Source organism: Camellia sinensis, chromosome 3 (assembly GCF_055761805.1).
Source record: "Camellia sinensis isolate YWXY chromosome 3, ASM5576180v1, whole genome shotgun sequence".
Taxonomy (NCBI): domain Eukaryota; kingdom Viridiplantae; phylum Streptophyta; class Magnoliopsida; order Ericales; family Theaceae; genus Camellia; species Camellia sinensis.
This window is the reverse complement of record NC_138963.1, coordinates 108,531,206-108,544,582: the sequence shown is the minus strand read 5'-3', so window position 1 is coordinate 108,544,582 and position 13,377 is coordinate 108,531,206. Positions and strand designations below refer to the sequence as shown.

Below are 13,377 nucleotides of genomic sequence, written 5' to 3'. Positions count from 1 at the left end.
AAGAAGACAGCAGGCAAAGTGCACGCAGTTGGGCAAGAGTCCAGCCGCTCAAATGACCGAGCAGAGGAATCAGACCGAGGTTCAAATCGTAAAAACCGGGGTAGAGGACGTCGGAATGACCGGGATGATTACCCCCGAGATGACGTTGAGGACGCAAACAGAAGAATGAAGGCGAGGACTGGCATAACCACGGTCTTCAAGATTCCAATCTATCGCATACTTAGTGAAATCCGAGACGAGGAGTATGTCCAGTTTCCTGCTAAGTTGGGCGATGGACAAAAGGGCTACAATCCGCGGTATCGTTGTACGTTTCACCGGGAGAGAGGCCACCGGACTGAGGATTGTTTGCCTTTGCGACAACACTTGGAAGAACTGGTTGCGGCCGGACATCTAGACCTTTACATTGATGGTGGCGTGAAACCGAATCAGGCTCCGGTCGATCCCAGGGGACAGGATGACCGAGATGCACCACCACAAGGAGTTATTAATGTCATCCACGGCATCGTGGAACCGGAGCGTGTTTGCGAACTCCGGGGCATGATCAAGAAGGCAGAGCATATGAGGGAAGTTTTGTCGGTACAGCCTGCCGTCAAAAGGGGGAAGACAGAAGAGAAAGACGTGATTAGTTTCACCTCAAGGGATTTAGAGCGTATCCAGACGCCGCACAACGATGCTCTTGTAGTAACACTACGCGTCAAAGAATTTGATGTTAGACGGATCTTGATCGATCAGGGTAGTTCGGTCGAGATCATGTATTATGATGCGTTCAAACAGCTCAAACTCCGTGAGACAGACTTGGCTCCGGCCACTTCGCCTCTGGTTGGATTTAACTCGCAGCCGGAGTGGCCATTGGGAAAGATTATCCTGCCGGTCAAAGCGGGATCCGTGGTCAAGCAAATGGAGTTTTGGGTGCTACAAGTGCCTTCAACGTACAACCTTATCCTTGGAAGAGGATGGCTTCACGCCATGCAAGCCGTAGCATCGACCTACCAGCAGGTGATGAGATTTCCCTCGGCTATGGGGGCAATCGAGGAGATTTGGGGTGATCAGGTCATGTCCAAGCAATGCTTCGTGGCGGTCAACGGGAGCCGGGCTGCCAAAGGATTCGTTCAAATGATCGAGAGACCGGAGGACCGGAGTGTCTTGGATGATGTTGGCGCCAAAGCCGAAGACAAGGCTGTTGAAGAATTGGTTGAGGTGCGGATTGATGCCGAGCAGCCGGACAGATTCTTCTTGCTCGGTTCAAGTCTCTCGGCCATGGAGAGAACCGAGATGATTAAGTTTTTGATGGCGAATATCGAAGTCTTTGCATGGTCGCCCTACGACATGACTGGCCTTGACCCAAGCTTTATCTGCCATCACCTCAATGTCTTCCCTGGAGCAAAGCCAGTCATCCAGCGAACAAGGAGATCGGCGCTGCATCACGCCGAGGTAGTAGCAGAGGAGGTGAAGAACTTGCTTGAGGCACGAGCAATACAGGAAGTGCACTACCCTCGGTGGATTTCCAACACGGTAGTGGTGCCTAAGAAGAATGGAAAGTGGCGAGTTTGTGTCGACTACAAGACAGTCAACCGAGCTTGTCCAAAAGACAGCTTCCCTTTGCCGCACATTGACCAGCTAGTGGATTTGACGGCTGGACACAGTCGACTCAGTTTCTTGGATGCGTACCGCGGCTATCACCAAATTGCCATGCATGGGCCTGACCAAGAGATCACCTCTTACACGACTCCATGGGGACTCTTCTGCTACCGAGTTATGCCCTTTGGTTTGAAAAACGCCGGAGCAACCTTTCAGAGGATGGTGACCAAAATGTTTGCACCTTTGCTTGGCCGGACAATGGAGGCTTACATCGATGATATGGTGGTAAAGAGCAGACATGAGGCAAACCATTTGTCCGACTTAGCCGAGATGTTCGCCATTCTGAAGAGACACAAGCTGCGCTTGAACGCCTCGAAGTGTGCCTTTGGCGTGGGATCCGGGAAATTTTTGGGATTCTTAGTCACGAACCGAGGCATCGAAGCAGACCCTACTCAGATCAGAGCCGTGCAAGAGTTGAAGCAGCCCAGCTCGGCTAAGGACGTGCAGCATCTAGCCGGGATGGCCGCCGCGCTTAATCGATTTATAAGCCGGTCATCAGATCGCTGCCGCCCTTTCTTTCAAGCATTGAAGTCAAAGTTCTCATGGGATGACGAGTGTGACCGAGCTTTGGCCGGGCTCAAGGATTATTTGTCTTCTCCGCCGCTGTTGGTTACACCAGAGCCAGGTGAGGAACTCTACCTTTACCTTGCCGTCTCCCAGCACGCAGTAAGTGCGGTGTTAGTCCGGGCTGAAGGAATCAAGCACCTCCCAATTTTTTACGTAAGACATTGCTGCCAGCTGAGAGGAGGTACTTGCCGCTGGAAAAGCTTGCGTTGGCACTGATGATGGCTTCGAGGAAATTGGCACATTATTTTCACGCCCATACCATCGTCGTACTGACCGAGTTTCCCCTCAAGGCCTTGTTTGAACGCGCAGACTTTTCAGGCCGAATTTTAAAATGGGCGGTCGAGTTGGGACAGTTCGATGTGAAGTTCCAGCCGCGCACCGCAATCAAAGCCCAAACCTTGGCCGATTTTGTAGCCGAGTTCTCACCTGGCACTCATCCGGTATGCCCGGTCGACATTGCCGAGGCAGATGATGAGCCGCACGCAACGCCAACCGAAGAACAACCAGTTGAAGAGGGAAGCGCCGCGGAGTTAGTGCGCACCATCGAAGTTCCCTCAGTTTGCACGGTCATACCACCCGGCGATGCGATGACGGAGTTGTGTATCACCAACCCGTCCACTCTGTCCGGTACCGCATCACCAAGGAGGCAAGGAATGGTTCCACACAGCTCAGAAATTGATGATTCGCCTACGGACTTGGGCATTCTGAACCAACTTGCTGAGTCCGGTGCCGAATCATCAAGGGGGGAAGGAATGGTTCCAGACAGCTCAGAACCTGCGGCCGGCTTCATACCGCAACCTGATGATTCGCCTACGGACTTGAGCATTACAGACCAACTTGCTGAGTCCGGTGTCGAATCACCAAGGGGCACTGAATTTGAACCGGACAACACCAAACTTGACACCGCACAGCCAGGCAGTTGTGATCCCATTACCCTTCGCAACTCTCAGGACCCATCTGACTGTTGGAAGCTTTTTGTGGGGGATATGTGGAAGCTTTTTGTTGATGGAGCGTCCAACCGCCATGGTGCCGGCCTAGGTATTGTTCTTATATCCCCGGACGGCCTAACCATTGAGCATTCTATCACACTTGGCTTCCCGGCGTCTAACAACGAGGCTGAGTACGAGGCGCTTCTCGCCGGGCTCAAGAGCGCAATTCAAATGAAGGCTGCCGAGCTCCTAGTATACAGTGATTCCCAGCTTGTGGTTAACCAAGTTTCGGGGATTTATGAAGCGAAGGACGATAGGATGGCGAAGTACCAAGCTCTGGTCAGGGACCATATCAAGCAGTTTGAGGCAATTAGAGTCCAACGGATTGGCCGGGAAGAAAACAGCCGAGCTGATGAACTCGCCGGCCTCGCTTCCATGGTAGATAGTACGTCTCCAAACCCCCTGTTAATTGACTTTCTTCCGCGGCCGAGCATTGAAAACGCCGGGCAGACGGATGTACTCTGCGCCGAGTTAGGTCCTTCCTGGATGGACCCCTTGATCTTGTTCCTCAGAGACCGGACTCTTCCAACAGACAAGAAAGAAGCACACAAAATCCGGGTGAAGTCAGAGCGGTTTTGGCTCTCTCCATCTGGCGCGTTGTATAAGAAGTCCTTCACCGGTCCTTACCTCAAGTGCGTGCACCCGAATAGTGTGGAGGCCTTCTTGTTTGAAATTCATGAAGGCATTTGTGGCAGCCACATAGGGGGCAGGTCCTTGGCCTACCGAGCTATTTCGCAGGGATACTGGTGGCCGTGCATGCAGGGCGACGCGCAAAAATATGTCCGCAAGTGCGAAAAATGCCAGAAATTCGCCCATCAGATCCACCAGCCTGCCAGGGAACTTCTTCCCCTCACCAGTCCTTGGCCTTTCGCCATGTGGGGGCTAGATATAGTGGGACCACTGCCAACAGCACCGGGCAACCGGAAATTCTTCATCGCGGCCACAGATTACTTCACAAAGTGGGTTGAAGCTGAGCCCTTGGCAACCATCAAAGAGAAAGACGTGAAGCGATTTGTCTGGCAGAACGTGGTTACGCGGTTTGGCGTCCCCAAGATTTTGATCTCTGACAACGGCACCCAGTTTGACGGTCGCCTATTCAGAGGATTTTGTGAAGATTTGAAGATAGAATTCTACAACTCCACCCCGGCCTACCCGCAGTCCAATGGTCAAGCCGAAGCATCAAACAAGACTATACTAGATGGGTTGAAGAAACGGCTGGAAAAGGCTAAGGGCAAATGGGCTGAAGAATTACCTAGCGTCCTTTGGGCATACCGAACAACCCCGCGACGTTCGACCGGGGAAACTCCATTTGCTTTGGCTTATGGCATGGAGGCGGTCATACCTTTGGAAGTTGGAATGCCCACCCTTAGAAGCGAAAGTTTCGAGCCCGAGCTAAATACCGAGGCTATTGCCTTGGAGCTCGACCTAGCGGAAGAGCGCCGGGAGAAAGCCCTCATCCATGTGGCCGCCTACCAACAAGAGCTCTCCAAGAAGTATAACAAGACAGTGCACCCCAGACCGTTCAAAGTTGGAGATTGGGTTTTGAGGAAGATTATGGGCAACACCCTGGTGCCAGGAGAACGCAAACTAGGGGCAAATTGGGAAGGACCCTACAAGATCACTGATCTGGCTGGCAAGGGGACTTACCACTTGGAGGATCTAGAGGGAAGAGCCATACCCCGGCCATGGAATGCGGCCAACTTGAAATTGTATTATTTTTAAGCTTTTACTTTCCTCTTTTTGTAAAGAAATTTCTTGGCTTGCAAAGCAGAATGTAATTCTTTTTGTCAAATTATAGAAGTAATTTTGCTTTAGCACTTGTATTATTGTTTTAATGTTACGGACCGAGATGATGTACTCCGGTTGGAAGAGTTGGTGTCTTGCCCAACTTAGGATTCCCAACCGAGATGATGTATTCCGGTTGGAAGAGTTGGTGTCTTGCCCAACTTAGGATTCCCAACCGAGATGATGTACTCCGGATAGGAAGAGTTGGTGTCTTGCCCAACTTAGGATTCCCAACCGAGATGATGTACTCCGGTTGGAAGAGTTGGTGTCTTGCCCAACTTAGGATTCCCAACCGAGATGATGTGCTCCGGTTGGAAGAGTTGGTGTCTTGCCCAACTTAGGATTTCCAACCGAGATGATGTACTCCGGTTGGAAGAGTTGGTGTCTTGTCCAACTTTGGATTCCCAACCGAGATGATGTACTCCGGTTGGAAGAGTTGATTTGTTTGACTTTGTTACAGCCGAAGTGGCTATTTCGGTTCATGAATTTGTCTTGTTCTGCTGAAGTGCTTAGACCGTGTTATGTATTCCGGTCGACAAAGTGTTCAAACGATGAGTTATACCGAGATGTTTTGCTGAAGACAGAACTGATTACAACCGTGCATACACTTGCAAAAATTTGAATTTTCATTGATAAGAAATTCAGTACAAAGGTGGGGACAGAGCCCGGTTACATCAAAAGTGTTGAAAGCAAAAATACAAAAAAGAACAAGAGAACTAAACTAGGGGGGAGAGATTGGTGAACTCGTCCTCGCCAGCATCCAGGTTGATGGTAGGACTGACGTCTTCGACACCGGGCTCAGCATTGCCGGGCTGCTCTTGCACCTCGGCCTCCTCTGCCTCAGAATCTGTGTCACCCTCTCCGTCCTCAAGTCCTTCCTCGGCCTCCGCTTGCAAGGCGCTGAATACGTCGTTTGCATAAGGCACAAGGTAGACCGGTAGCAAAGTTGGAGGAGGGTTGGCAAATACGTCGGTGTCGGAGCCTTGGCCGAGGTGTTCGCAGGCGGACTTCCAGCCGGCCTTGAAGTAAATGTCTTGAGTAGCGAAGACTTGCTTTTTATAGCTCTGCTCGGCCTCGTTAAAACCGGCATTGTTAGCAGCCCGGCAAGCTTTCTTCTCTGACTTCTTGAGGGTGTCCACCTCGGTCTGGAGCTCACTTTGTTTCTTCTCGGCTGCATTAAGCTGACCGAGCAGCCTATTATTATCCGCATTGGCCATCTCGAGAGAAGCTTTAGCCCGGCCGAGCTCGGCTTGAAGGCTTTCAACCTGGCTGGCAGTGTCGTTGGCTTTCTGCCTAAGCCGGTGGATGCGCTCCAAAACCAAGTGTTGTTTTTGAATGGCCTGCACAAAGAAGCAAAGTTGATCAGAAAGGAGACCGAGCAGAAAGGAAACCGAACAAACACTTATGAAATTTTTCAAAGCAACATCCACTTACCCTGGCCATGGACTTCACCGACGATTTGACCAACCGGGTGTCTGGGACGTGGTCGCTGCCGACCACGTCGCTCGGTAGCAGCAGGGCCTTGGTCAGATCAAAGGCGAGCAAATGCTCTTTGTCAGCTTTGATAGAAGCCGTTGCCGGGATGTCCTGACCCCGGTGCTTCAAATGTGGGCGCCAGGCCGGCACTGGGGCGGGGGCGTCAGTTGGGTGCTCGGTGGTAAGCTCGGTGACTAGCTCGGCGGACGGGTCTGCCCGAGCTCTTTTTCCGGCCCGACGTGCAGGGGCTTCTCGGCTGGATTGCCCGGCGGATTGAGTGGCAAGGGCGACCACGGCGCCACTGGATTGACCGGCGGCCGGCGACCGAGTTACCATGCTCGGTACCTCGGCGGATGTGGCGGTGAGCAGGTTTTTGATTCGACTTCTTTTGGCCATCTCTTGCTCGTCTGTCAGCCGGATTAGCGGGACGTCGGGTAGGGTTGGATCTGGAGGTGGCGAAGGAGCTCTGAGGAAGTCGGTTACTCTACTCCGGCGCGGGGCAGAATACCTATACGTCGGGGTATAGCCGAGTAAATCGTTGCAATCCCGGTGACGGTACCTAAGCACGGCCCGAATTGCTTCGACGTTGGGGAATTGGTAGTTGGCTTGCAAGGCTTGGATAGCTGCAAAAGAAACAGGAAAACCGGTTAGTTAAACTAAAGAATTAAGTTCACCGAGCAAGTTTGAGTGGCTTACATGAAGAACCGAAGTCCTTGCTTATGAACCAGCCCGGCACCTCGGCTATTTCGTAATTGCCGGACACCCAGAAAAAATCATCGTCGTGCATATCTTTATCCGGGGTGCCGGTTACGATTTTTTCCTTGCCCGGTCTTATTTTCAAGTAGTGAGCTAGGCCGTCACCGGTGTGGCCCATTGTGTATTGCCTCAATATCTCGGCTAGGCCTAAGTTGGTGCCTAGCCGTTTGTTCAATTCGTGAACGCCGTTGATTATTCTATAAGTGTTGGTGGACACCTGTGTGGGTGCCAGCCCGGTGCGGCGGAGGAACTCGGTTATAAGAGGGTTGAGCGGGAAACGAAGGCCCCCTTCGACAATAGACAGCACGGTGAAGGGGCATTCCTCCCTACCCCAAGGCGTGGTCTCTTCTTCGGCCAGCTCGAGATGGACGTCGGCCGGGACGCCGTACTCCTCTCTGAAAGCGGCTAGCGCGGCCGGAGTATCCACTAGGAAGCGGAATTTCCCCATTTATGGCCGACTTACTATAGCCCGGTTGATGGGTTGGGCACGGTGGTAAATTGCTGCAGCTCGGTCCTGAGAGGTTCAGGAATGACAGTGGTCCCCTTGGACTCTGCAGGAAAAGGATGGCAAGTGTAAGTGAGCGTGGTTTCGCAATAGGAGCTAGACTTCAGCTCGGTCAGTAAGGATGCCAAACCACCTCGGTTGTCTAATTAAGGAGCTCGGTCGCCCAAGCAGACCTGATGTTAGCCTGGTTGAGCGACCAAGTCCTTTGGTTATCTCGGTTTTTGCTGTGGTTGAAACAAACATGTTGTTTGCCCGGTTTGGTTGGTTTTTTGGATCAAAAGAAGGCCCAGAGCCCGGTTCATCCCAGTTCTTCAGCGTTCTTCAGGAAGACGAAGAACACCAAGAACAGTGGGAGGTTTGGGACGTTTTCTATGGTCTATGCCCTAAAATCTACGTTTTTGTGCCCTAATGTGTGTAAAATAAAAGAAAATAGCAACGTAAGAGGGATTGAGTATCTTACCTGTGAAGGGCTGAAGGTGTTCTTCCTAAACACGAAGAATGGCAGAATGGCAGAAGAGGTGAGGTCAAGAGTGCTGGAGCTCTGAGGTTGAATATCGAAGTGGCAGTAGGAGTTGGAGTTTGGGGGAGGTCTTGTATGTATAGGCAGGAAGGAGTCCGCCCAAATTCAAAATCTGACAAAAACGGCGGGTTGGCTTCTCGATGACCAATGGGAGCTCGCCACGTGTCACCATTTATGGCTACGTCGGGACTGAAGCGACGGGTTGAAGAGACGAAGAGCCAACCGAGCTACTTTTGACGAAAAGGCTGTAAGCCGAGGAACATGACCGGGGAAGGATTGCAGATTAACTCGGTGAAGCTTTGGCATCTTGGGAACCGGGGAAACGTCATCTCGGTCAAAGTGAGTAATCCCAGTCACGCTTTCGCGGACGGAATTAAGGGGCAATTGAGAGGGTAATTTATGATCTGGAGTTGGGCCGAGGTAACGGCCGAGCAGGTTGAGGGCCCAACGGTGCATGGGGCCGAGCTGATGAACTATCCGCCTGGAAAGGGGCTGCCAGAACTTGGGCCGGGCAGAGTTTGGACTGTGTGCCACCCCGGACCGTACAGAAACTGCTCGGCCAGGAAGTGACCGATCGGACCAGGCTGCTCGGTCCGAGGATGGTCGAAGCCAGACAGACCGAGTGACCGGCGCCCGGAAAGGCGTGGTCAGCCGAGGTAGTTGTATGACCGGCAGGAAGGCCGATCAAAGTAAGTATCCGGGCTAGGCTCGGCCGGGATGCCGCTTAGCCCGGTCCTCCGTGTGTTTATCCGGTTAGGCGCTTGAAGTATGAAGCATGATATGACCGAGGTAGGGCAGCTCGGCTGCCGAGCTCCAGCTGTGATGACAGGCAGTTGAGATTAGGTGATGAATGGCATGGTTTATGCTGACAGATGGGATAGCAGAGCCACGTGTCAGGAGATGGCAGGGAGTGGATATGGGACTCAGTAGGTATATAAGCATGTCTGCGCCCCCCATACGCAACACACGAACATCTCTGTAAGAAATTCTTACACCCAAACACTCTCTCCCTTCTCTCTAGCTATCCTCTGTGTGTGTGTTCTAACTTGATCGTCGGAGGGTTTTTCCGGCCACACACCGCCGGGTAGCTCACCCTTATTGGCTCGCAGGTGATCGGACAGAGACGGAGCTCGGAAGAAAGGAGTACGGGCTCGCTGGAATATTTGCTCCCCGTACAGAATGAAAGGGTAATTACTTAATTTTTTAATAGAATGATTATTATTTTAAAATAGTGAAAAATAATTTTTTTTAATACATATGTCGTTATTGTTTTAGTCTAACTAAACATGAAAATGAACATTTTGATAGAATAATCATTTTATTTTATTTCATTTCAATGAATCAAACACTACCTTAAAATTTCTTAATTGAATATTATGTTTACTTAAAAATAAAAATAATAAATTTAAAAAAAAAAAAACCTAATTTGTGACAAGAAGCAACTAGATTTTGACTCACAAATCCCTTATAAAATCAATAATTCAAATTATTCAAAAAAAAAATAAAAATAAAAAATTCTATGATCAGGGGCACGACAGTGTCTGATTGATTCAGTGCCATCTCTCCATCAAGCAAACAATAACTCTTTAAAAGAAATATTTGTATTAATATTTTATTTTCTATAGTTTAATTGTTTTAAAAAATTAAGTGACTTGATTGGTGCCTAAATGTACATATTTAGCCTCTAAATATGCATTTTATTAGTTTATTAATTTGTATTAATTTATAATTTTGTATATTTATATATATTTTAGATGTTTGTATATAAAGCATAAAGCTTGAGACCCATCCCCAGTGATCCCGTGCCACATGGCACCGCGTGATTGGAAGGAAAAAAAAATTTGTTTTGAGGGTCCCAGCACCCCTAGTATATAAATTAGTATAAATAATATTTTTTAATATTTTATATATTATAAAATAAATAAAATTGAAAAAAAGAGAAGAGAGAGCACGCCTCCCATGCCCCTCTTTTTTAATTATATATGTATATATATATAATAAAATATTATTTTATATATTATATAATTTATAATTTAAATAATTAATATTTAAAAAAAAATGTAATCGATGTCGGCAGCCATCGACTGCCCGACACCCTCCACTGTTATATATATCGATATTGTTTTATTATAATATTATATTATTATATTTTATTTGTTTTTGTAGGTGATGGCGTGGAATTCGCAATTCAAGAAGAAGGAATAAATCCGTTCAAAAAAACAAAAAACAGAAGAAGGAATAAATGGGGAAGGGAGGAGGCAGAGAGGCAGAGGCCACGGAAACCAAGGGAAGAAAGAAAAGAAAATAAAGAAGTAGGGACTGATAAGGTTTAAACAACCGTGCTGGGAGCCCAGTGGGTGGCCCCAGCACCACGTGCTGTGTTCTCAAGTTTTAGAAAAAAAAATATATATATATTTTTGACTAATTAGATTTCATTGGAGGTTCTGAACGTCATCTTCAGCGGGGTCTGATGCATTTTCGAGGTTTAAAATGAGGTAAATTATATTAACAGTTTTTATAATTTAGAGTTTATGTCATTTTGATCTTTGATTTTTTAATTACAATATATTTGATCTTAAGTTTTGAATCTTGTTTTAAATAAGGATAATTGAAGATACTATTTGATATTTTAAGGACAAATTCGTCAATTTGATAAAATATAAATTAATTTGACAAAAATAAATGTCAAAACATTATTTTTGAATTTTTAAAAATTATTTCTATCTACTAAAGATAAGATTAAATAAAACTGATAAATCTTTTAGACTTTTTTTTTACCAAATTAATTTTTATTATGTATTTGGATGATGACCATGTAAAATTAATTTTTAAAAATTAATGATGTAATTTTTATTAATTTTTATCAATTTTACATAATTTTATCTTTGCTAGGTAGAAATAATTTTTAAAAAATTTTAAATATTTTTTCGACATTTATTTTTGTCAAATTAGTTTATATTTTATCAAATTGACAATTTTGCCCTTGAAATTAATCAATGGTATGTTCAATTGTTCTTATTTGAAAAAAGATTCAAAATCCAGGGTCAAATATGTTACAATTGAAAAGTCGGGGACTAAAGTGACACGAGTCCCAAACTATAGGGACTATTAGTGTAATTTGCCCTTTAAAATATATATATATATATATATATATTAACGTATGTCCATGCCTGAAGACACGGTGTCAATAATATTAAGATTAGAATATAATTATAATCTCAATACTATTTAAATTTATTTTTTAACTTGATAAAATCACAAATTTACTATAAAATTTTGGAGTTCTTACAAAAAAACTCCTCACAAAGACTCGTTTTTGCTTATATAATGAATAACTAGATAGATAGATGTACTTAGCATACATACAATTTTCACGAGCATACATACAATACTGCTTTTGCTTATATAATTATATGAAAATTGTATGTATGCATGTAATTTCCTAGTGTATTACGGGCATACATACCTTGTATGAAAATATGTGTAAAATATATTAAATAAAAAGGAGAAAATAAAAAAAAAATAAACAAATAAAGAGAAAAATAAAAACAGAAGAAAATAAAAAAATGAAAAAGAAAAGACAGAAGAATGCGGGATCATGGGATCATAGAAGGAGGGGTGTGAAAAAAGGAAAAAGTAAGAGAGAAAAAAGCAAAAAAGTAGAAAATATATAAGTATAACATTTTTTGGAAAATATATCTCAACCATTATTTTATAATTTAAACAGATTTGAGTCATCCAAATGTCCTAGTAGGACAAATGTGCGTAAGACAAATTTAAAAACCATCCTGCTTTATTATATAGATGTTGAAGATTCATATGAGGTCTAAATTTACAAAGTCTATCAGGTATTCAATATATTTAAAACAATAGTTAATTGTTCAAATTTATTTAATTTGTGAATTATAAAATTCATTAATTTAATCTCCTCTACACATAGTAAAATCTGATTCCTAATTTTGGAATCGCAAACTTTTTCATATAATATGAATAAAAATAAGTGAAAAAAAAGGAGAAAATAAAAAAAATAAAAAACAAATATAGAGAAAAATAAAAATGGGAGAAAAGAAAAAAAATAAAAAGAAAAGAGAGAGGAATGTGGGATTAGGGGGTCATTGAAGGATGGGTGATAAAATGAATAAGTAAGAAAGAGAAGCGAGAAAATAGAAGATGTACATGTAGGATATTTTTTGAAAAATATATTTCAGCCATTGTTTTATAATTTAAATAGATCCGACCCGTCCAAATGTCCTAGTAGGACAAATGTGTGTAAGACAAATTCAAAAATCATCTTGCTTTATTATATAGATGTTGAAGATTCATGTGAAGTCTAAATTTATGAAATCTATCAGGTATTCAATATATTTAAAAATAATAATTAATTGTTCAAATTTATTTAATTTGTGAACTAAAAAATTCATTAATATAATCTCCACTATACACAGTAAAATCTGGTTCCTAATTCTAGGATCGTAGATTTTTCCATATAATATGAATAAAAATAAATGAAAAAAAAGGAGAAAATAAAAAAATATATGAATAGAGAGAAAAATAAAAATGGGAGAAAATAAAAAAAAAAATAAAAAAAAAAGAGAGAGAAATGTGGGATCATGGGATCATAGACAGATGGGTGATAAAAGGAATAAGTAAGAGAGAGAAGCGGGAAAATAGAAAATGTACATGCAGGATATTTTTTGAAAAATATTTCTTAGCTGTTGTTTTATAATTTGAATAGATCTAAGCCGTTCAAATGTCCTAGTACGACAAATGTGTATAAAACAAATTCAAAAACCATCCTGCTTTATTATATAGACTAGCGTATGCTCGTGCCTGAAGGCATAATATAAATAATGTTAGGATTGGAATATAATTATAAACTCGGCCTCGTTTGGGAACAGGCTAATTTAGTAACTTTTTGGCTATTTGGCTAAAATGTGATGTAAAAAAAACTAGTATGTTTGGGATGACTTTTTGAATTTTTACGAAAAGATGTGCAAAAAGTAGAGAGAAAAGGGAATCTTTGACTTTTTGGTATGAGTTGTTGGCTTTTTGGCTTTTTTAGTAACTTTTTGACTTTTTGGCTAAAATAGCCTCTTGCCAAACGAGGCCTCAATACTATTTAAATTTATTTTTAATTTGAT

The 13,377-nt window shown here is 44.3% G+C and overlaps 1 protein-coding gene across 1 annotated transcript; it reads right to left on the bottom strand.

Moving 5' to 3' along the window:
* Window positions 1-5,593: 5,593 nt before the first annotated feature.
* Window positions 5,594-9,361, bottom strand: LOC145821095 (uncharacterized). Its single transcript, XM_082917682.1, has 2 exons — window positions 6,414-9,361; window positions 5,594-6,319 (listed from the first exon to the last, which is right to left on the bottom strand). Exons 1-2 carry the CDS (start codon window positions 6,849-6,851, stop codon window positions 5,696-5,698), a joined length of 1,062 nt encoding a protein of 353 aa, XP_082773808.1. The 5' UTR covers window positions 6,852-9,361; the 3' UTR covers window positions 5,594-5,695.
* Window positions 9,362-13,377: the final 4,016 nt, after the last annotated feature.

What these genes read in the sequence shown, in the direction of transcription:
- LOC145821095 (XM_082917682.1), bottom strand. Translation starts at nt 6,851, where the DNA reads ATGGCCAAAAGAAGTCGAATCAAAAACCTGCTCACCGCCACATCCGCC. An exon ending in CGGTGAAGTCCATGGCCAGG is followed by an intron (nt 6,320 to 6,413) that starts GTAAGTGGATGT and finishes TTCTTTGTGCAG; the next exon opens with GCCATTCAAAAACAACACTT.